General features: G+C 37.0%; 1 protein-coding gene and 1 long non-coding RNA gene across 4 annotated transcripts in view; one reads left to right on the top strand and one right to left on the bottom strand.

Annotated features, from left to right (window-relative positions):
• The window catches only part of LOC139966567 (semaphorin-5A-like), a 142,319-nt gene that overhangs the window by 50,406 nt on the left and 66,023 nt on the right, over positions 1–25,890 (bottom strand). For all 3 annotated transcript variants that reach the window (XM_071969734.1, XM_071969735.1, XM_071969736.1), the window contains exons 6-8: positions 22,022–22,120; positions 5,832–6,045; positions 3,867–3,955 (exon numbers count right to left, since the gene is read on the bottom strand). In XM_071969734.1, coding sequence (XP_071825835.1) covers positions 3,867–3,955; positions 5,832–6,045; positions 22,022–22,120 — 402 coding nt within the window. The remainder of the gene's footprint in view (positions 1–3,866; positions 3,956–5,831; positions 6,046–22,021; positions 22,121–25,890) is intronic.
• Positions 22,135–25,890, top strand: part of LOC139966568 (uncharacterized) — a 43,717-nt gene continuing 39,961 nt past the window's right edge. Inside the window, exon 1 of the long non-coding RNA XR_011792703.1 lies at positions 22,135–24,112. This is a non-coding gene — a long non-coding RNA (uncharacterized lncRNA). The remainder of the gene's footprint in view (positions 24,113–25,890) is intronic.

The following is a 25,890-nucleotide window of genomic DNA, read 5'->3' as shown; positions in this document are numbered from 1 at the left end:
ATACTGTATTAATATTGTCAGCACCAAATGAAATCTCCCACTCACATAAATAGTTAAAAATAATCATGATGTTATTTATAAAAAAGTTATGGACCAAATTGAAATGAAAACCAAGGGTTATTAAACAAAATGTCAGCACATTTTTCTTTCCTGTGGGATTTTAAAGATTCAGAGGAATGTAATATCTGTGTTAGAAGGGCTCTAAACCACTCCCATGTGGGAGTTAAGAGAAAACAAAAAACATGGTTCAAACAAAAGTTGCTCCTCTCCAAACTAATTTGTCATCATTTGATTTCAGAAATACCATCTTTCACAAAGTATTGACAGATATTTAAGCAAAGAATCCACTGGTTATTTGAACCATATCTGGCATGGAATACAACATTTGCTATGAACTTCCCTATCAAAGGTTCTTTAGGGGGGTAATTGGTTCCACTGGACCATACCAGCAGGACAATCTAAAGACACATCAATGTTGTTTTACGGTCTGGGTATAAAAATAATACATGAAAGATCTGATATTAAACTCTCATGAAAGTTTTATAGACAGTTCAAAGAAGATTTAATATTTCTTCCGATCATAAAGGGGATTAGTAACTAAAGACAAGAACGTCTTACTCACAAAAGAAGAGAGTTATCAAAACTTATCAGTCTCTCTCTCTCTCCACCTATCTCTCCACCTATAGCTCCCCCCCCCCCCTTTTAGAGCTAGCATTCAGTTTTCATAGTTAGACATTTGTCAAAAAGTTTTCCAATCATGGCTGTAATCTTTATTACCCTCTCAAATGGGTCTTAAATTTGTCTCAGCAGTGCCTTTAAGCTTTCCCCACCCCCAACCGCACCTCCTACAACCACCAGGTTGATAGAAAGAACTAGCACATTTTTAAGTACATTGTTGTGCTAACAGAAGATATGATTTAATGGGAGGGAGAGGTGAGGAGAGGAAAGGGGAAGGAGACAATTCATATCAACAGAACTATAAATAGAACCAACGAACATAATATTTTGCAATGTGTAAATAAGTACCTATCCCCCCCCCCAGCCCTCTTTGCCCATTTCTCTCCTGCATCATACTTGCAATGGATGTCATCCGAGTTTCTAACTTTTGCCTTCAAGCATTTGAAACGTCAAGAGAAGGTGCCTTCCACCTGCCATTTTATTTCCACTAAGCTTCACTTTCATGAATTATTGTGAAGTCTGTTGGCATTTCATTTCAGGCTGTTTATTAGCGACAAGTGGAATAACTGATTACACAGAAATAACAACATTCGCACGTACACAATCAATTTCTCCTTAGTGTCGTCAACTAATCATCACAGAAACAACTTGATCATATAAATGTGTGTGGGATGTTGGCATATATTGACATTAAAATTTAATACCAAACGTCATAACAACGAACTTTTTCAAGGTTACATGTCCGATCAAAGAGATCAGCTTCCGACCTGTAAAAAAGAACATTAATATCCTAAATCTGATTTTTCCAATTTGTCTTTAAAGATTATAATCTAACATCTAGACCATACGGATATATAACTTCCATGGATATCCCTGGAAAGTCATTCTCAATCCAAGTTCCAGCTCACAAATCTAACTTAGTGACTCCAATTTCCTATGTTGGGATTAATATCAAACTTTAGGCAGATTTTAAATCCATTTAACTCTTTAGCTTATAATTCCACTCTGTGAACTGGATTGCATAAATATCCAACTTTTCACTTCATTTGGTAATTTATAATAATCCAACTAAATACCTTTTGAGATATAAATTTATGACTTGTAACAAACAGTTGGCTTTAAATGCTATCCAATGTTTCGTTCTGCCTCAGTAATATATATATATAGACTGGTAAAGAATTCAGCATATTTAGGTCCAATTAAAATAACCTCTGACTTAGTGAATGCACTTTTTTAAGGTAGAACGACATATTTCAATTTTAGTTATAGAGTGCAGGCTCGGTTCAACTTTAGCTAATGTACAAATTGGCACGGTAATGTAGCCAGAGGGAAGTACTTATGACTTTGAGACCTATGTGCTTAGACTAGGGATTATTTCCTCATATTTTTCTTTCATCTTGTTTTTCACTCTTCCCAACCCTCATTGGCAAACATGCAACCATATCCATGCAACCATGCACCCCCCCCCCCCAATACACCCACTTAAAATTCAGTCATCATAAACCGACTGGGAGAGAAAAACGGTTTACTAATAAATGCCTGACATGGCAGTTAGAATAGAGATGCAACCAAATAAAGATAATTTAGCATATGTACAGCACAAAACCACCTGTTTAAAGAGATATTCTGGTAGCAAGGATTGTAACAGTTATCTTGAAGGAGAGGAATAAGCCACACTGCTAAACCCCATCTCCATATCTTGTTCCCAGATTTGGAGATATGATTGATTGAATGCATCTTTTATGGTCGAAACATTTTATTATGTCAATTTTTGGATTTTATAGTGGATTAAATATTACAAAGAAAACCACAAACATCTTCCTCTGAATTACCGTTACCATGACAGAATCCATCACTCTGCTTGTTGCCAGATGCCTTAGCAAAATATCTAGAAATTTGACGAAATTCATAACTTTACTGTGCAAACTACTATGAGAATGTGGTTTTGACCTTAAAGATGCTTTTTTTTTGTTAAGCAATCAACTTCAGCAACCAGAATATCCCATTAATTCCCAGGTAGAACTGTTACTAGGTAACATGAACCCTCCTCCTGTTACTAGGTAACATGAACCCTCTCAAAATGGCAGGAGAAGAACCCACAGTGACATATCCATAGCAAGGCTGATAAGCTGATTAAATTAATAAATTATAAAAATTGATGTCTTTCCAGTGGATATAACAGTAGCCGACAAAAGCACTGGCTCTTTGAAAACAGAGATGCAAGTAGAGGCTCTTCAGAAGTAAGTAGCTTCACTGATAGAATCTCATCGAGTCTGGTTGGTATTTTGCAATATTTGTTATCAACTAACTCACCTTTATGTCAAAGAAATACTCATGATTAACAACACCGGAATTGCTACCCTGAAGAAAGTTTTCTACCTTTTACACACCCTCCCTCCCTCCCCTCTCCCCCACCACCCCCCACCCAATCCACCAACTGCTTTTATATCCTGATCTTTATTCACTTATCTATATTTGAAGGTCACATTCTATCTGTGCTTGTCCTATATATGTGAATATGCAAGTTTATAAAAGTTGAAGCTGTATCCAAATGTATCATTCCTTGTCAAGTCTGACCCTACACGGCTTGACTAAAGTTTGCTGTAAACTTTGGCAAAGGTCTGACATCATAAACCTTAACGAAGTACCATGATTTCTGAATGGACATATAACTTACAACTGCACGTGTACCGACCAATCCCAAACCAAGCACATCCAGTCGTTATTTAACTGTACTATCAAATGGTTTGAATATGCTTCTAAAACAATGAAAATCAGGGATGACCTTTTAAAGGTCATCTGAAGATCATGAAGGGCAGTGACATCCTGTCAAACATCTGAAGGTACCCTCTGATGTTCCTAGGACAAACAGCATAAGCACAACCAAATCAGCAGTTAATTGAAAAATTTGCTCTTAAACAATTTTGGAAGTCACCCAGGCAAAAAAATTGTCCACTATGAACATATGTGACCTTCTGAAGTAAAGTGACTTTATTTGGTTTCCTTCAGTTTTCATTTTTTGCATTTCCTTTGGTATTGATCATTTTGAATACGAACTTCCGCCAAAGGGACACCATGCATCGGAAGGAAATCACAGTTTTTCTTCAGACAATTCTACACATTTCAAATTTTCAAATATCAGCCTGGAGATTTGGAAAAAAAATTAAAAATGTGTGATATTTTCTTACCCTCCCACAGCTGCTTTTCTCCACAGCAACCTCTCTGAAGAAGAAGTACACATACGATCCAATCTCATATGAGGACACAAAGTTCGGTTCTATTTGTGAGACAGAAAAAACAGACAAAATATGAAGGTTAACAAAGCAATTTGCACTCCAAAGAGCCTTACTGTATATGGTTGCTGTTTGCTACATAATGAAGTTATTTTGATTCAAATCATGGCCAATTATCATTCTAAATTTTTTGTTATGACTCACAATCATATCATACTGTTTACCCCCAATATCCATCCTTAAACCCTCACCCTTCCATCCACAAGACAATCAGCATGACACTATTTCATTCCTTTATCCTGTTCAACAAAATTGGAAGTCAATGTTCATATAAAAACAGACCTGATGTTTCCTTCTCCTCTCAGCCCAAACACATTATGCACCCCCCCCCCCCCCCCCTTGAATGAGAATCTGACTCTGCTAGTATGTTCCACCAATGTCGTGCAGATTATCCAAATGGTTGTAATACAATACACTGAAACATATTAAACAATACGTTCAAATTTAAATGCTATAAACACATTACATTTATCTAGAGCACAAATTTTCTTCTGCCTGATAACCCTGCCCATCCTCTCCACTCCATCATTCTCCATAAAAAATAAAAAAACTGGCTATAAAATAAATACAGCCAAAATGGAGACTATATATGAGAATCCTCCTCTGATCTTGTGATAAATATTATTACCATCTGTTCAACCTCTAAATATAGAACAAACTTAGAACATGAATTTCAAAATTATGGCAATGTTTGTGATGACATAAAAAGCAGTTCCACATTAAATAGGTTAATTAGAAGACACAGAGATCTCCATAGTTATCTACAGGGTGCAATATGTCACGAGTTACAGCAATAGTTGAACAGACGATGATAACATCAATATCAAACATATCAATCACGACAAAAGTTTAAGTTGGACTCGCCAACAGAAGAGCCACATACATTGGTTTTAGGGTTCAATCCAATTCTCAGCTGAGAACTCACTGCTACATTATGAAAAGGAAATGAAGACAGTCTAAATAGTTAAAAAAAAAAATTGTGGTACAATTACATAAAGGACTTCACAACTTTGTAAATTTGGTCACATTGATTTGCCAAATTTTATGTTCATCATTTTCCCTTGAGATTTATCATTATTACTTGCACAATGATCCATCCACTACAATTTAACACTATATATGACTTGCAAGAGGGGTTGGTGCAGCTGTAGGCAGCACTTTAACACCCCTGAACAGTGGTCTGACTTTGACCTGGTGTCCCCCTCCAGTCCATATCTAAAACCTGTTTCAGGGGTCCTGATATATTGCAGTCAAGGCTTCCTTGAGGTGAAAAACCTTGAAGAAGGAAAAAACAACTAGCTCCTTTATGTTCCTTAGATGTGGTTTCACTTGTTCCTAATTTCATCTTCTCAGGAAAAATGAGCTGTTTTAAAAAGACACAATGTTCCAAAACAACAGGTGTGCTGACTAGATTTCCGAGTTGGTATTTACAAATTTAAATGTTATCTCTATGGTAACAAGTTATGGAAGAGTTCACGAAAGTGATTCAAGGTACATTGGTACAGTTAATTTTTTATTTCTATTAGGAGTCAACAGTAATGTCACTATGGAAATTCATGTTAAATGGAACACATGCGTATCACATGTTTGTGTGCATTGCTAGTTATTCTATATCCATATAGAGAGTAGTTTCATAATCAAACTTTTTATTGGTACTAAACAGGTCTTCATAACTACGTAATTATAGGGCACTCCTGCCAAAACAAGAACATGCAAAGAAGTGGCTGCAGATGTGCCACATTTAGTAATAATGTCTGAGCAAGGATAACACCAAAAAATTGACAAGAAATTTGTTTGTTTTGGCTTGAACATATTCTTTCTTTATAACAGAAAGGAAACTGCAAACACAGATGGCCTTACCACTGAGCCACTTTGAATTCAACTGAGCAGTTCTCAAAGCCGGTGATGGCCCCAGGGTCCTATAGACGACAGGATCTCGGGCTGTGAAATCCATGACAGTCCCAGAGTAAAGATCTCCTTCCTTGGTGAGGAGGGCCGTCGCATTGAATCTTGGGTCGTAAGGACATCGAGCTATCCCAGAAAGTTCGGATTCCACTTCAGTCACATTATTCCTCTGTAATAAAATAAACAAACAAGTTGTCAACAAATTTCACTGTAGAACAAAGAGTGCCATAGTTGTGCAAACACAAGTAGATGAAGAAAGATTTTTTTCCACTTTCAGAAGGAGTAGCGGACTTATAAGTCCAACCCGATGACTCTGTACAACCTCACCCACATTATATGTACACTGCCACTTTGCATACCTGATTTTGATGTGATCATGAGAGGTAAAGTATCTCAAAAGCAAATCATTCCTGTGGATGGGGAGGGGGTGGGGAGAAGGTGGAGAGAGAGGATGAGAAGAGAAAGGTCTTTATTCCACAGAAACTACAACACACTGCCAAGGATCCATCTTGGCAATAATGCTTATATCTCTCTCCCTCAAAACTATAAAAGTAATAACTGGACCGCATAACACAATTGAAGTTAATGAAAACTTATTATATATTAGAAGTAATCCAAGTAATTTAACACTACCCAATAAAGAACAAATTCAGACCTTTAAAGCAAATAACACTTTTCTCATACATCAAACAAACATTCAGGAAACAATGGACCATGTATACCCATCCTACTTGTAATATAAATTTGTGTAGAACTTTTGGCATTCAACAGAAGATACAGTCTTGAAAAGTATACCACACAACTACAATCAAAACTGTGAGAAACTTTCCAAAAAGTCCAAGAAATCAACATGGTAACTTAGCAGTGAGCATTGAAGTTAACAAGTTCAAAATATTGGCACAAGTTCAGAAAACTTTCCTATCAAATAATTTGGATCCATATCTAAGGAATCAAGTGATCAAAAATGCTATTCCAATCAGTAAACAACTATAATTAATAAGAAACCTTGGCCCCTGATTGATTTCATCACAGATAAAGACAGGTATCTGATTTGACATCATACACTATATAGGGTTCTGCATGGTAGAACAATAATATTGTCTACTTTAACAATACGATTCCAGAAAAGAATTAAACGATAGCATAATCCAAGCAATAGAACACCTCAATTGGCAACGACTGGCTCCACCAACAAATAAACAAAATCGATTCATCCAATAACCTTGAATAAAATATGAGTGACAATGAATTGTAAATAGCTTAGAAGTAAATCTGACAACTCTATTGAAAACATTTTTGTTGGGGTAAGGGAAGGTGGAGGGGGAGAGCGAGAGCGAGGGACTTCTAGACAGTATTAGTTATGAATACTCAACCTGCTAAGTGTCAGCCATTTTGTAGTATGAAACAGAACAAAATAAGGACACCTGTTTTTAAAGTTTTGTTTTGATACTAAAGCTCGTAAACATTTTCTTTGACAGTATAAATTCCATCTTGTGCATCACTAGCAGCTGAGAAGGCTGCGACACATACCGTTGTCAAGGTTGAGCAGGTGGTATTAAAAGAAAAGGTGGCTGGTTCTGGATGAAAAGTATCAGTTTGAAATGTGGAAACTTGGTATCTGCTGTTAACTGGTACCCTTTAACCCCTAGGCATGAGGAAACTTTCAAACTGAAAACTTTATTACCTTGGTAGTTTTATCGAGATCATCTTGTAGAAATATAATATGACACCCAATACATGGAAATGTTTCACACTAAAGATTGCATGTGAAAAAGTAATCAAATTATAAATCAATACATTAATTTATTTATTTATGTGACAGTTAAAGGGTGTGAAGACTCGCGCAAAAAGAAACGTCTAATGCCGGTAATCTGACCTAGTTTTGAATGAGATGTAACAGAAGTGTAAGACACCACCATCGATCTAGAAAATACACACACAGCTTGCTACCGTCGGTAATTAGACACTAGTGTACAGTCAGTACATACAGCTGCGGTCAATACCCACAGCACAGTGTACAAACGATGCAGCGATGGATATCTCAGGTCCAGCTAAAGATAACAAGGTATCACATTTCATTAGTCTGCATTTTGTAGTGACACGAATAAAATGTCACTTGCAAGCAACAGAAAGTTAACTTTTTCAGATGGCCGCACGCGGTTTGGGGCCAGTCTTCAATGCCTTTAATGGGGCTCTTCAGAGGGCGCTGTCATATTGGTCCAAAAGTGCACAGTGCTGTATTTACTTCTTACAGATCTCTCAATCTAAGTAACAATTATCTTGTGAAGGCGTGCCAGATAACTTGGATACGAACACACGTGATTGACTACTGTAGTCCAAGGTTCTATTTGTGTAGTTTGGCCTGATGAAAAAAAAAGCTCTAGAACACACAAGTAAAGGTGCTTAAAACATCAAGTTTGACTTGAAAGACTGAGAAACTATGTTTCAAATGATCTCTGCAACATATTTACTACAGTGGATCATCAGAAAGAACTGTTATGATCTGCAGTCAGGGACTGAACCTTGTCAAGTTTCGCTAAACAAGATAGGGCCAATGTGATACCGCCCTCTGTAGACTTTGGGCTTGGCTGGATAGCCTCACAGTCCCATGGTTCAAACAGGCAATTCTGAGTTGAGCTACAAGTGGTCAAGGAATTTAGCTGCCAATGCCTCTTCACATTACCATTTTCTCTAATGGAAAATATTGCCCTCCTCATGACAACCCCCACCCCCACCCTGCCTCCCACACATACACCATATTTGATGGTAAAAACTCTTACGAATATCAGTCATAGAATCATCACATGAAAGTGATTTCGGTCAAAGTGTTATCCTCGACGTGCAGCGGCAAAAAGGTGTGAAGACATTTCATCCTTTGTTTTCCTCTGTGGCATTTATTTAGATTCGATAATCGACTCAACAAATATGAGATCGAATCAATGCACATATAGATCCCTGCAACGGGTCTTTGTTTAAAGACTTGCTATCAATTTGTAAACATTTTGTAAACAAGAGTGCACCGGAAGAGATGAGCCCAGCAACGCTTTGGAGGTTGGTTCTATTTAAAGAACCCCAAAACCAAAGACCAAACAAGGTAAAACACTCATTAGTGCCAGGGAGGCAGGACAAATTACTCCCAATGTTGAAACTACCCAAACTATAATCACCATTTTCAAGGTTCATAGCACTGCTTCTCTTTGCTGTAGCATCGTTAACAACGCCATCCTTGTTAAAATTTACAAATCTAAGTTTGCAGAAAGGACCATGACAACGGGATTACGATAATGTTTTAGCATTACGAGACATCTGGAGAAGGCAAAAGCCTGAGAAAAATGTTAGCGAGAACAAAGAGATAAAAGGGGAAATAGACCAACTTTTATTCTCAAAATAGATGTGGAAAAACTATCAGTTTCAACAGAGCGGGTGACAGCCAAAAACAAATTAGTAATAACACATAAAAAAGAGCATATTCTCATGGGGGTTTTTCACTTTTCCTTTCAACTATTGACTTAGTTTGCAAACTTGGCATAAAACTGGCATCACATGACAAGTTGTGTCATCACATTTGACTGTGATTTCTTGAACATACAAGACCAGCAGCTGTCACATACCCCACAGGGCTGTTCTACACAACTGTCTGGTAACACTGCATCAACCCACTGGGGTAGGCTTAAAGCAGTCATCAGAGAAAATTACTTGTTGATATTCTGAAAACTGCCATAGCAATAATGTCTGAAGTTTCAAACACTTGTTAAAAGAAGAACCATCGTCTTCACCTCGTGTGATGTGGGATTTGTACGATGAAAATATCTCCTGATAGAGCTAACATGAACCTTTTCTAAACTTTGGGAGATATCATTGAATTAAATCAATGTTAGTCATTGATAGTCCAGGGTTTCAGAACAACAAGCTTGAAAATTACATACAAACAGACTAGTACAATTGGTCAAATTTGAAATTTGTATTTACACACTGCTCCTTTAATGGGTGTGTGGTGAGGCGAGGGGATGGTTGAATGGTGGGGGAAAGAGGGAAAGGAGAGGGGAAGAGGGAGGGGGAGGATAAAGATAAAGGCTTTACAGATGTCGAGGTGAGGGAAAGGTTGGAGGGAGAGTATGGGTTGCAGTTCAAGGTAATGGATGGGCTAGCTTGCTTCTCTTGCAGTTTTTGCATTTGGTCAACAAGTTATAGTTGTGGTACATTACTTTTAAGACTGGATCACACTTACATATCTTCCTTTCATTTTGTGCAACTAATGTAGGCCTTATGTGAGTAATTAACAAATTTGATTCACTTCTCAACATTTCCATCACCCCTTACACTTTTTAAGATTTTCAGAATAAATTGCAAACAGCTACTTTAAAAATTTAAAAAAATCTGATGAGAACTTGTCGATTCAAATTAATTGACAAAACCAACTCAAAATGCTACTTTAAAGATTGTAACATTGGGAGCCTTAGCTATTATAACTGGTGGGAGCACCAGAATGTTTGGATGTGCATACAGGTTATGATAGTTTACAAATGTGCTGAAGGTCTGTGACTGTTAGTTGACACCTGTTCGGCCTTGTCTCTTGAGCACATAACAGATTCTAAGTGGCTTGTATTCTTCTCCATTAAGGGGTGCTTCAAACATTCAATACCACATCGAATAAACTTCTCTGTGCCCAAATCAGAAATTTTCATTGAGTTATTTTAAAAGACCCTGTCCTTCTCCTGGGAATTGGTGTGCTCTGCATTTTCCCTTGTTGGTATTCTTTCTGGTAACCACCATTTAAACTCCGTAGTGAAGGTTCAAATATATGAGCTTCAACTTGGACTGATATGCCTGAGGGATACCCTACAGGTTTCCTCATAGCTATTTGTGCTGTTTTTAAAGCCCATTAGCAAAAAAAAAAAATAAAGTACCCATTTTAAACCTGAGTTAATATCTAGATGTATTTTGAGATACAAAAGTATTATTCACATTCAGAAATAAAACCTGGCAGAGGGAATTTTTTATTGATTGACAAGATTCAAATTATGGCCTAGCTAGTAATTCATCAAAACATTGAAAATCACTTGTGGCAGCCTTGTTTTCAATTCTTTTTTCCTTCTTTTTTTTCAAATATTGGGTCTCACTTTGCAGTCAGTACTGGTTGTGGATCAGAGTCACAGAATATCTGGGTTTCAATATGAAAACTACCCAGTATTTGATCAACCAAACCAACTTATATAAAAATAATCCAAAGACCTGTCTCCTTTAAATGTAGCTGGCCAAATTGTGGTAAGGCTTCACATCATAGAAGTACAGTATAACACGTCTATCCTTTAATAGCTCATCACTTTCCCCTTAGCCGATAGTTGGGAACTTTTTAAACAATCTGGAAAAACTCTCACAACAAAGAGAAAATCAGCGAAACAAGCTGGAAGAACTATCCCGACTTCCATGGTCACTCAAAGTCACAATGACCTTATAGTTATTACAGCCAGTACATCATGAAGACTTTGGTGAAGGAACTCTTATAAATCGTATGACTCAGTGTACAGAAAGGGAAGAGGTTCCTCCTCAAAGTTTCAGAAGTTGATTGGACAACTACATAGAAATGGGTTGACAGAAAACAGATGAACCTTGAATTTAAGTTTGCTGCCCTCTTAGCAGTTGAAGAGAGATGTGCTTTCCTTGATACTTATTTAGGGTTATTTGTTTTTATTTATCATTATTGTTCGGTCTCCGATTACCTCTATAAAGTTTATCTTGATAACAAACAAACTACACAGTTTCAAGAAGATTGAAATAACTGGATAACAAATGTGGAAAATGGGTATGTATGTATGTATTCTAGATCCCCCTGCAAGCAGGAACTCGCGAAGAAGCCTCATTGGCTTATCAAAGCTGCAAGCTGACCGAAGTCAGTCTCTTAGATTCATATTTTACATCCATGATTATGAATTGTCATTTGTCAATTACTCTGTAACTGGATGACATACATTAATCTTGGAGTGACTCGAACCTTATGATTGGAAGGCACCGGCGTTAACCATTGAGCTAACACTCCACTGTAAATGGTAGAAATGATTGCGAGTACCATTCCAACTCCTGCCCCTTCCCACTGCTAGTTTCCTTGTCAAGACCTTTCCTTAGTAACCAAATCTTGAATCTAGCCAGTGAAATTCAGATCTCTCTCAGATTATTAGACTGTAACTTTCTGTGATTGCTACTAGCTACCTGACATATCCCTTCAATGCTCCGGAGAGATCCATCAGTTCCCCCTGTAGTTTATGGAATGCCAATAAAATTACTACATGTGATGATGATGCTGTTAAACTATGTAGTAATAGATTTATGAAGGCTACATGACAATGTTACAACCAGAGTAGTAAGACTTCCACCTTACAAACTAGATTGTTGACAGAGGTATGATATTCAAGAACACGTTCTAGCTGTCCTTGCACAACCATCATAGACTCCTTCCTCATCGAGTCTGTCCGAAGAGCAACGGTAATTGAGTTTCCCACACTTTTTATTCATCTCTTAAATCCCGGAAAATTTATCCAGTATATCGCATCACAAAATCCTACGTAAATACAAATGTAAAGATGTATAGCAATTTTTATACACATAATTATCCATGATAATATTTTATACGAGACATTAAAGTAGAATTCAGAGTTTGAAATCTCAAACACTATGTTTGATCCTATCAGGGCGGTTTCTGCCGTTCATTCAGATCTGGTTCAGAAGATCTAGGTGAGGGGGTGGGGGGTGTGGGAAAGGAGGGAGGGGGTAGGAAGGGCGGGAGGGAGTGGAGGAGTGGGATGTGTGGGTACACAGTCAAAAGCCACTGTAAATAAATTTCTTTGTTTTCCCCCTTTTCTAACATGTTCAAATATACACCGCCAGATTAAAAGTAGCAAATTCAACAAAACTTGCTGACATGAAAAGCTTTGCTCTTTTTCGTTTATATGTTTATAAATATTCGTTTTTTTCTTTTTATTTGCACCGGTTCCTGCAATTGCTGATTTACCTAAAGCAGGCCTCCTCTGAAATAGCAAGCAGGCCATTGTCATAGTACATTACGCTGTGCATGAAAAATATTCTTTCGCTATGCATTTGCTCACTAGGGTACATTCACAAGCGCACACACACAGTCGACAGTTGACTCATCTCCAACTTCCACACCCAAATACGACACTCTCCATTAGCTACAAAAAACCAGCAAAGATGGAAATAAACCAACTCTAAACAAAAAATATACTTTCATTGAGATAGTGTTAATTAAAATGACTCATTCACCATGAATTATAGATTTTTTGCCCGTTCAACATTTAAGGTTTGAGATAGTACAGAAAGAGAAAGAAAACGACCCAGACTCCGTCATTCGATCTGCTCGATAAAAGTTTTCGTTTCTGTGAGAAATCTGAGACCTTTGCAATCACTTTAGAAACACTGGTGAGTTTTGGGAATTTCAAACCCCACAAAATAACTGGTCTTTTGCTATGCCTTTGGGGTTGAACTTTTGTGCGGTTCTTTGAAACCGGAATAAATTGGTATTGGAAGGAGAATATATGTATGAGGCAGTTTCAACTACTCCTGACACAGCCGAGGTGATGAATTGGCCGGGGAAGAAGCAGCAAGTTGGCAGAAAAGTGGTGATAACAATTGGAGTAACAAAATAGGACACGATTGGTGAAATGCATCGTAACAGCTAGCTAGTAAGAATCGATTTTGACAGGGAATCATTCTGAACTGAGCACTGTTTCATTAAGCAATGGGATGACACAGTTTTGGAGAATATTCTATCCCTTTTATTGCATAAAAGAAGTTGAATACATTATTTCTTTTAGCAGAAACACTAAATTTGGTTAATCCTTTCACATAAAAAAGTATGGAATCATCCTCTCTTTAAAAATCTATACAAGTTAAATATATAAATAATAAGGTGTGAATATTTTTCCATACAAAAATCCTATACTAATACAAGTCATTAGCTTCACTTCTTCTCCACAGATGCCGTTAATAAATATGTACACCAACTGATCAAATATAATGCAAGACCCACATACTACTTCATTGGGCCTAAATTAAAACAGTACCACCCATAACCCAAAAATGACCCTGTGTAAAGAAATATTTTCAAGTTGTGAGTGCTATATAGGACTATATTCGAGTAAGTATTGGTGATTTTTTTGAAATATTGTGTATCAGCTGTTGATAATTATCACAGTGGCGGAGCTAGGGGTGTTGGTCAAGGGGGCGAGAATGGTCTGTAGAGGCCCTTTCGACACTATCTAAGCTGAGCGCCACCACAGGTTGGCGCGTAGCGTACAGAATATTTTTGAGTAAAGATACTGCCTAGATCGCCGGAAATGACCCTTTCCAGGCCTTGCTAATTTGCAGATAAAGTGACAAATGTCAATAGGTAGATGAGAGCGCAATAAAAAAGTCAATAATCGCGAATATGTAAAAAGTGGTAAAAAGCTGAAAAGGGCGCCAGCAGTCCATTTGAGTCTGTCAGGGGGGCATCTGCCCCCCCCCCTGACTGTATGGACGCTCCGCCACTGACTGAATGACAAAAACGGTAACAACTTTTTTCTTTCTCATTATAAGTATTACCTCAAGGAGATGGTGTCCAAACTACTCACAATTTCTTCCTCATCTCCTACTGTGTAGATGCAGCCAACAACCAATCATAAAGGTTATCTAAAGTGTAAATTTTGTCCAAGAAATTATCCTGACCAGGAAAAATATGCCAATATGAAAATATGCGACAGAACAACATTCACCCATAAATATACAAGGAAGTATACCATTATGATGGTATATTTACCAAGAAATTTTTTGAAGGCAATGCCCTAAAGGTTTGTTGTCAAAACAAAACAATTTCCATTATTTGATTGCTTGATTTCAGGTTATAAATCTCACTATGGATGACTGGTGATGAAAGTAATTGCTTCTTAATTGAAGTGGCACCAGCCAGAATAATAATGGCTGATATATTTATACTTTGTGTGTTTCTCAATTACCCTACATTTGCTCACTTGAAAAGTAGTCTAAATATGCATCATAAAAGTTCACCAAAAACCCTGATCCTCAGACAAAACTCCTGTTTTTTTTATAGGTGAGGCTAACCAACCTGGACACACACAGATGCAGCTCTCTACAACAAATTAGGACAAGAAGGCACCCCATGTCAACATAAATTCCAGGCCCTCCTTGATCACCCATGAACTTAACATCCCAGGGGAACCCCTTCAGGCCACTGACACCTAACAAGAAGCTGTTCCATTTATTCACTGTGCAGAGTGCTAAATTGTGTTTGATCAATTGTACCTCCCCCAATGACCTCAAAATATAACCCATGTAAGAAACCCCCCTGAAGGAACTCTTCAAAATGTTTGGGTTGATCATATGATATAGTATCTAAATCTATGGTAGAGAATGAATTCTGAATGTAGGAAAACTGTAGACAACTCCATATGGACAACCTGAACCTGCCAAGAAAAATGTCAAATCAGCTATATATTTCTACCATTCCAATACAGCATGTGTAAGAGTATATAGGGCAGGGAAAAATTTAGTGTTAACAGTTTTGTGTTAAAGTCTCAATACGAGTTTGCCGATGAATTTGGTAAAACAAACTTCCAAAGCAGATTCAATGTTTGTTTTTCTAAATTCACTCTGACCCAGTGGGTTTAATGGAGAAAAGCTGTCGCAATCGAAAGAAAGAAATTCATTTTCTGTTGCCCTTAAATGGCGCGAACGATTTACCGTTAAATCACTGCGACCGCCCTAAAATAAATCCTTTATTAAACTCATCATAAAAATTTTATACAGTTCATGTTTATTGAACAAGAGAAAACAGACCACCAACAAGATGGAAATAAAGAGAAAGACAATTTCATCTCTAAACATATATGTAGTGTTTTTTTTTTGTGTTTTTTTTTCATATTTGTGTAAAATATGTGTAACAGTAGACTCAAATCTTGGTAGAAAATTTCACCTGCTCTTATGAGGCAAAGATGTATGACATTGTCGTCAGTGTCTTACAGCAACGAGGGAAGGCAGCAAACTGATCGATTCTACTCAGAAGAGTGCAATACCAACATTTGAAACATGAACCTCAGCTATTCAAGAACACTTGCTTTATCTCTCGGGCATCAGCCCGTGGGCAAAGAGATTTGATCTATTCCGTGAATTATCCTCTGTCGCACGAAATATATACAACCGAACATAAATTTCTCTTTGCTTTAGATAGACATGAATTTGCATGGCTAGGAAAACAATGATGATTCTGCTATTAATGACGATAGCATCATCGAAAGGAGGAAGACAGGGCCAGAGGGTACCCTTGAAAAAGAATCGTGATGGAGAGAAAGAAAACACTGAAAGGTCCAGGGGTACTTAAGAGAGTGATGAGATGGAAGACATGACCTTGAATTGACATTTTTAACAACACGTGGAGCCGTAATCGATGCCAGAAGGAATTATCACTTAAAATAAAGAAAAGTTGGCGGAGACTGCAGTCTTCAAATCGATCAGATAGTTGTCATTACGAGGTAATCAGAGTTGGCCCCCGAATTTGAGCAGACTTGAAAATTGCTAATATTTATCAAATTTTATGGATGAGGTCTGAAGATTGTGAGCTCTGAACCCATCATGTGTTTGTTCCAAGACATCAAGGAGTGTTCAATTAGAAAATTAAGCCTCTCAGTAGAATGAGCAATGTGCTGTTGAGGGTGCTTAGGTATGAAATGTTGGATTTGAAGGACCATTATTTGATTTTGTAGCATATTTGAGGGGAATATTAATGACCCTCAAACTTTCATCATCTCAACTAATGAGGGTAAACTTTTGTCATAATTGCTCCAAGCGTAAACACCGTATAGTTAATGCACCACAATGAAAAAACATCACAGAACGATGAATTAACTCTTTATGCAAATGCCTAAAAGCAAAATTGTACTAAAATTCCTGGCACTCTCGACCGTCCAAAGTTTTGCAAACCACTACGTGCGGAGTGGTTCATTAGACATCTAAATGGCTCGGTGAAGTGATTCATTTCAAGGGCAGCTGTAAAATACTTCTTTGACTGACCATTACTTGAATTTCTAGCACATTTGATCCCACTACTATAACCACTCATTATCAAGACTTGAAATGAAAAAGAAGAAAAGAAACTTGGACACTGATACAGATAATAAGAGTCTGGACTGAAAATTTAGAAAAGTGCAGAAAATTTGTACAGATTAATCTAGTTTTTGCTATTTTCATGTGACTTGTGCAGTCACTTGTTTCCACACTTAGAATGTGTGGGAATGGTCTCACAAAATAGGGGGGAGGGGGGATCAGACGAGAAACATCCAGTCACCCAGTTGATGTCATTTGGTAAAATGTCGGCACAAGGTTCTTGACAAGAATGAGCAAAATAATGCAGTATTTGTGTGAGGACAGGTAAATAAAGAGTCAAATACTGTAAGGCAGTTTCTTTTGTTTTCCTCCTTTCATTTATAATGCCACCTCAGCAGGCTTCAATAGCCTACAGCTATGTTGTGAACTGCAGTGCAACAGTATATAACCAGGCTTGCAGTCTACATGCTAATGTCAATGCATGCACATACTCTAATACTAATGTCACATAATTAACATTTTTCAAAACCATACTCAAATTAATGGTGACTGTATAATGTCATATGTCTGTGCACGTCATGATAACTTCAAGGTTTCATAATCAGAAAACAGGGTATAATTTATCCAGTATCGCATCGCAAAATGCTATGTACAAATTAGCAAATTGCTGTACAAGTACAAAGATGTATAGCAGTTTTGTACAAAGGAGCCATAGTATTTCTCTCAATAATTACTTTTAGAAGTGCCTTTATTACCAAATACCTTTGACAAACAGTTCCTTGGCTCTGTTTACCCTTTTTCACCTTAAATAGCTGTGACTACTTTCGTCGTGTTTTCTCACTCACTCTTGTTTTATTGTTTCGTATTTAGACCTGTTTGTATTTTGGAATACATTTAGAAGCTACTCCAAGCTTCTTGTGGACACTCCTCAGTCTCTTTCTCTTTCAAAATTATCATTTTCTGTGTATTATTATGTTGTTTATTTCAAAAGTGACTGAAATAAAGTCCTTTTGAATGAATGAATGAAATAAAATAGTATTTTATAAAAGACAAAGTTCAGAGACTACAAAGCTGCTATGCAAAACTTGAACACCAAATTATTCCGTGAAATGAGAAAAGGACTGCCTGAGAGGAAATGTTGAACCTTGTACTTCTGCTGCTGGCTTCAACAGTCACATTACTGTAAAGTGTGCCCCAGGTGTATTTATGATATAATTCATAGTCTTTTCACTCACGCTAATGGAAAGTGCCAAGATGGTAGTGCTCAGGGGTGCAACCACCTGTTTTGTACTGAAGGGGAGGTGGGCGAAAAATTATCAAAAATATGCAATCAAACACATTAAAAGCTGTTTCAAATTATTTTTGTAGCGTAACTATGACTAATTAAGCACAACCCACACTTGACAGACTTGATTGGATTATCTTGCCGTTGCTTGGAGGTCGTTCAACTGACTAGCTCATCAATATCCCAGGTTGACATTCCTAGCAATCTTTCTCGGTGAACAGACACCAACCCATCTCTAAACAAGGGCTTTCTTCTTCTTCATCTCTTCCTCAGCTACTCAAGTGACTTTTCCTTTCATTCAGATTTGTTATTATCAGTCTTCTCTTGCAACAAACAATGAACATACCAGTCAGCCGGGGTGTCTCCTAATTTCATTCAGCAGACATTGATGAGTACTGCTGCCATGTACTGAAAGAACTGATATTAACGAAATGATGATACGTCCTGGGCTATATCTACTTAACAATGAAACAATTGTAAATTAACACAACAGGAACCAACAGATGGGAAGTGTATTAACTTCAGCTGCTGCCTGATTAAATTTACTGTTCTCTGTCCAGGACTGGACTTTCTTTGTTACAGATGATCATAAAATAATAGACTACGTTTTCAATTTTCTTTGTGCCTGCTTACATACTATATACTATATAGATATTTATTTCCGTTTCATTTCACAGAGTCTGTTCAAAATATCTCCTTCCAGATTTCGAGTAAGTTAATATCATGATTGATCTCTAGAGTGAGGCAAAATATGTCACCAAAACAGAACTAGTATTGTTCGATACAGGTGGCAAAAGCCTAAGAATGATGACCTTCCTCACTGGTTTCAAAACTCTGGACATACAATCAGCATCCATGCCCTAGTTGGTTAGGGGGGCCCCATATAAAGCGAGAGGCCCAGGTTCTAATCCCGGTGGAGGCTGGAAGTTTTTTCAATGTTCTTGATTTTCCAATTCATTACATATATTTCAGGGGAACCAAAAATTCAATAAACCCATCATACACAAGGCACAGGGTTCCATCTTATATATGAAAGAACCCCCTCACCTTCTCCCCTCCAATTTTCCTCTCCAATCCCCCATCCCCTGCTGGTCCCTTAACCCCCAATTTACTCCACCCGGTTTCCCCCATCCTTCACAAAGAAAAACCTGGATACTTGAACCATTAATTGTGCTTTTATACCGCATTATTTCCCACGCCAAAAGAAAACAAGGATGAGTCATGTCAAATACTTCATCTCCCACAGTACCTGTTACTTTAATGACAATCAAACCTCTACCTTATACATACACAAATCTGCAAGGTTACCCTACAGGTTAATAAAAACACTTCAAAACAGCAAGCTACTTTTCACACCATACTCAAAAAAAAATATATCATAAAAATAATGCTTAACATTTTGAAGGGATAAATGAATCAAACTTCAACTGTTGCTGCAATATTAGAGTGCCCGTTGTATGAGTTTGAAATGTGAATAAATTTGTTAGTAGCTGATCATTTTGTGATGTTTTTCTGGGGCGTAATTACAGCTTTTGAAGTGATCTTTGCATCTCATTCTTCTGTAATTATTATGAGAGCTGGCATCATGAACTTGACACTGTAGTAGTAATGCACCACACACTAAAAAGCAATTAGTACCTCTCTCTACCTACTGCAATTGAGGGTGAAGCTAATACATTTCAGACAACAAAGGTATCAGTCAGAAATTCAGGGATTTTGTAAAAACTGAAATTGTTATAGGTCGCATATTTACTATTTTTTTGTGTGTGCTGGGTGATATACAATAATTTAAACAGTATATTAAAGTAGTGTATTTTCAGCTACAGTATGTGTCTATTAGGTAGAGATTTTATTTTTGAAAGGGGGGGGGGACATACAGTGAGAACTTTTTAAAAATATCTATTTAGCAATTTAGCATTACAGTATTTCTACTGTTATTACAATGCCTGACTCATCTAAAAGTAAACATATCGCATTTATGTAAACAGACATATATCATCCTCAGCTAGCCATTTTTGTTTCTTTGTAAACAAAGTTAGAAAGACATCAACATCTATCTCTACAGCTTGTGATTGTTTGAGATAAAAAAAATGCATCCAACCACGTCTTGCAAACTGCACCAGTCATTTATTACAGTACAATAATTACTAAATGATCATTCACTATATCAATATTCATGAAACAGAATCTACATTAGGCAAACTACGACAGAAGAATAAATCTGTTAAACAAAAGAAACCCATCTCGATGGAAGATAAGGTATCACTTAGCTGGTGGTAAAAAAAAACAAGATCCCGCAACCTGTGGGAAATTACAGTAATTATCAACCATAGCATTCATGTTTAGATAAATCCTGGCAGATAATCATGATATAGAAATCATATCTATAGATACAGACACACACACACATGAAAAATGCTATCTCAATAGGAAGTCATTATCTGATAGAAAAAGCAGTCCCTTGATAACCTTCAGGGTCTAAAGTTTGAGTTTTTCTAATAAGAATCATCACCTAATAATCTTAGTGAGAACCTCCTTTGCCGGAAAAACGATTGCTTCCTTTAGTTCTTTGACGTGGCCTCCAGAAACGATGAAATCTGAAATACATACACACCTACAGTTTATGACCTTCCCATCCATAACAGCTTTCCTTTTTGTAATATCAAACACCATATATCACTTGACAATCAAAATAGAAGTCATTTCATGTTGGAAGATTTGAGAGAGAAAGACAGAAGGAGACAGAGAGAGATTCAACTGAGAAGCAAAAATTTTTGCGACCAGACCAGCTTTAAAGGGTGTGAAGACTCGCGCAAAAGAAACGACTAATGCCGGTAATCTGACCTAGTTTCGAATGAGGTGTAACAGAAGTGTTAGACACCACCATCGATCCCAGAAAATACACACACAGCTTGCTACCGTCGGTAATTAGACACTAGTGTACAGTCAGTACATACAACTGCGGTCAATAACCACAGCACAGTGGACAAACGATAAAGCGATGGACATCTCAGGTCCAGCTAAAGATAACAAGGTATCACGTTTCATTAATGTCTGCATTTTGTAGCGACAAGCAGAAAACTTCACTTGCACGCAACGGAAAGTTAACTTTTGCAGAGCGCGTCTCGCGGTTTGGGGCAAGTCTTCAATGCCTTTAAAATGTACAACATCGAAGATGTTGGTTATAAGTCAGAGATTTTTTGCGTCCTGCTTACACATTGAGATGGGAGAATTACATTTCCGGATCTAAATATAAACAATTTCAACGATACGTACACGTTCACTTGTGGGCTTAAATGTGTTTACAAGATTGTGGAACTTTAACTTTCTCTGCTCAAGTAGTCACTTTCAATTCAAGATGCAGTAGCTTTTTCCTTTCTTGATCTTAAAGTCTACAAACAAGGAGGAAGACGATCTTATATGGGTGGCATTGCGTTTTGCATATCCGAAAGCGGGTGCACGATCAATATTGACATAATAAGAGGCTCTATCAAAGTGGTTTTGGCTGGCAAATTGAGTTGCCACCATGTGGGTGGGGGTTCAAGGGCCTCCATGAAGATAAGGGCCATGAAATATTGACACCTGTTCTTGGGGTTCTTGAGGTAACTACCAATTTACAAACATGTCAGTTAACAGAGACACTACTGTGCAGAAAACCTGTCCTACTTAAAAACAGCAACTGTACTGGAAGAAATCTTGGACAAGGAAGTGAGGCAAATTGGAATGAGATAACAGGAACCTCATAGCTTACCTTTCTCCAGGAGCAAAGAGGCGAAAATGCATTCGTGCCACAGGTGAAGATCTTGTCCTTGTACGGTAAGAGAACTCTGATGAAGTTACAACAATCCTCCTTTAAAGAAAAGGAGAAAAAATAATATCAAAAAACAATCCTCTAATAAAGAAAAGAAAAAAAATAATGTAAGAAGATTAAAGTTCTTAAAAACTCACATATATATATTTACATATATGTATACATTCCGTCTCACACATTCATTTAACACTTTATCACTATTCATGTATTAAGACATACATACTTAACAATAGGTATATATTACATACCAAAACCGTAAATGACATCAACAAGTTGCTCATGCACACTAATGTGTACGTTCATATATCATCGGGAACATGATTAGCATTAGTTTCCCTAATCTACAGCCATTTTCCTTCCTCTCTCTAATTTTATACACAAGGTCTCTCATGAATATATACCTACCATTTCTGTCAGCAATATATATACAAAAAAAAATCTAAGTAACCAGTAAACATTATCCCCTTTTCATCTCTCTTTCAATACTTCTTCTTTCTTTTTCTTCTCTCTCTCTGCTCTCTCTCTCTTTTTTGCTATGTTGTTCAGATTTATGTATTTAGTCTCCTGACCTACTTTTTAGCCTATTTTGCACTCCCAAAAAATCGTTGTTGCTTTGTAACTACTCATAGAGATCTCTAATTTCCTGCTTTAAATGAATGTTCAGCCAAGCTAGAGATGTAGTTCACAAAGGTCTCTATTGTACACAAATACAACACCTAAAGATTGACAAACAATGTTTGAAATGGCATGCAGGCAACAATAAGTCCCAATTGGGATATCACATATAGGAAAATCCAAAGTGAAGTACCATCGCGCATATAAACTGACTGTAACACCCAAAATCAAACTTAGATAGTGACTTGGTCAAGTACTTGCAATTAATCTTTGTTTTTTTTATTTAAACTAATATAGTTCGATCAATGAAGCATTGCATGACTCATAAGTCGACATAGTAGCTTGTCATTCATGTGCTTCTGAAGCTTAATGTTGGTTGTTAAATTTGAAAAAAAAATTGACAACTTTGAACTGAACACTGTATATGTATACCTTAAATGATAGAGCTGTATTTATTAGATAATTTTCAAATTAAAGGAAATTATTCAAGTAATATGAATTAAAATCAGTTCTTAAATTAAATCTAATTAGTTTATAAGGCTATGGAAGACACTGTATTTAACAAATAATCGTAATTATTTCTATCGATAACATTTGAATTTCCCTCAAGGTAACTATCCTTGCCTTTAATGAGGTTTGGAAGATTCAGACTTCTGTTTAGATAAGTGTCAATCAACCAAGGTGATTTTTGATTACTAACTATCTCCATCTGTAAATCCCACAGCTGCCACCATACAAACTGCAGTGCTAAAATGCTACAAATATTGACAGTTAAGGTAGATAGGAAAGTGTATGAATTGAACAGAGACAAGTATTAAAGAGAGTAACAATGTAAACACGCAAAACAATTATTCGCCAAGATCTTGTTGAAAATGACACACTTGCTAGAAATGCACTTCTTCCATGTTTGACAAACACATCATTGCCAGTGACCTCCATTCCATCAGATTTGCAACCACTTGAAATTTGTAACATCTGAAAGTTTTCGTACTGAGAAATTCTAACTAATCCCACTGCTGACACCATATATGGAAACAATATGTATACAGTATACTTTTAATGGTTTTTCTTCAGGCACAAACAACAGTTTTTGTACTGAGAAATTATAACTAATCCCACTGCTGACACCATATATGGAAACAGTATGTATATAGTATACTTTTAATGGTTTTTCTTCAGGCACAAACAACAGTACGTATGACTTTTAAGTGATATACAGCTTTTAATAACATGGTCTGGTTACTGTTGACATAATTGATTGCACTCTTCCGGTGACTGCCATCATTACCAACCCAATCAAACATCTCGGAAGGATAACGAGCTTGAAATCTACTTCATCGTCATCATTGACTAGAGAGTAGCCCTAGGGAATCGTGAATTATCAAATAACAGTAAATGAAATAAACATCCATAAAGGTGATGTAAAGTCAAACCTCTCCAACTAACGTAACCAAGAGACAAATTTTAACCACAAAAGATAATTACACTGCATGAGCATACACTAATCCCTTAATCTTGGTGCTCTAACTGCCTCTGCCGCATCTCTGGTTGTTTTTATCTTGATATGTAAACCAGATGGCCGTGGATTCTTCAAGCATCATTCACGGTGAGGCAAGAATGATACCGTCACCTTTAAAGGTGTATACACAACAGATTTAGGTCGCACTCGCAGAGGTGCTTCAAAATTAGGCAAGAGTATAAGTATGTAGATCATAATATAGCAAGCAGGTTTGTACTAACGGGGAGCAAGCTGCATATGACCGAAAAAGCAATAAAGTAACCTATTTGAAAAATTTATATGATTTTGAAAGCTCTGTGATGTAGCCATCGATGAAAACCTTTCAAAAGAGATTTCAAATCTTTTAAATATTTGAGAAACTTTTGCCGAACATCTGGCAATAAACGCTCCAGGGTAACTTCCAAATGATAATCAGTGAACTTTCTGGCATTTCTCAGAATTTGCAAAATTAACACAATTCGACTGTAATAATGACAGTGCAGAAGAATGTTCTATAGGAACTTGAGATGATTTGAGATGGAATTGTCATCTCCAAATGAAATCTCACCTCTAGAGTAGAAAGAATATATATTAAATTGTATATATTAAATGTAGTATATATATCAAACATCTCCTACAATGAGGTAAAGATGGGTGGTGGTGGGATTGCTTTAGGCAGCATGTTTCTATTCAACTACTCTCAAGCACTATACACATGTGGATACGATGCAAGGCTAGTGCAATGTAGAATTGTGTTCGCACTAAAACCATGGAATTAAATCATGTTAAAAATTTGCTTCTTTAGACTCAGTATGTGCAAAACCTCTTCGCTGTTGCAAAATATAACCATAGCTATAAAAAATAAAAAAGATTAAAAAAAACAACCAAATTGAAGCATGTGTGGCTCGATGATATCATATCTAGAATTGATCAAGTCTTCGGCCCTGTGCGTGAAGCAACCTTAAATCTGCGATATCTCCCAAATGGCATAATATTTTCCTGAGCACATGCATGTTAGGGGCAGTCGTTCATGACATTAATATCTATCACAATAGACCAATGACGCTGGTTGGGTTTGTGTCTCCTTTAAAGCCAAACAGCTCTGCAATCTTGAAGTCCTGTCAACTATTCCCCCTCCCCCCTGTGTATTACTATGACAATCTTTTTTCTTCCTTTTTTGCTCCCACATTTCCTACAAGGAGTCATCAATCCTGTCTACCATTGATAAGGAGCGACATTACTATTCTGTGCCTGATGTAGTAATATCTTTTGTCATGATAACAAGAACATTTCTTAAATCCCTCAACCATCCCATCAATTTTGTACTCCTTTCATAAATGGCATTAATTATCTGATTCAAGAAGGGTCTAACTGCCTCAGCGCACCACTTAAGAACCCATTAGCCATAGAAAGTGAAACATCTCACTCCTAAATCACAAAGTTTTGACAGAAGAGGTAGAGAGGTACTCTTGAAGGTTTGTTTTATTTTCTGACAAGAATAACCAATATTTAGTATATCATAGCTCCCTCTTCATGAAATGATGAGAGACAGAAAGAGGTTTTCTTGCTGAGGAGAGAGACTCTGTAAATAAATCCCTCTGCGGTTACAAAATATTAGAAGTAAAATTGAAATATGTGAAACTGTTTAAATGAGCCCATATGTGGAAAGGTTGCATTTAGAGAGTGAAGTGCTGAC

Source organism: Apostichopus japonicus, chromosome 4, assembly GCF_037975245.1.
Source record: "Apostichopus japonicus isolate 1M-3 chromosome 4, ASM3797524v1, whole genome shotgun sequence".
NCBI lineage: Eukaryota > Metazoa > Echinodermata > Holothuroidea > Aspidochirotida > Stichopodidae > Apostichopus > Apostichopus japonicus.
The sequence above is the reverse complement of the archived record's forward strand: the minus strand, read 5'-3'. Positions and strand labels throughout refer to the sequence as shown.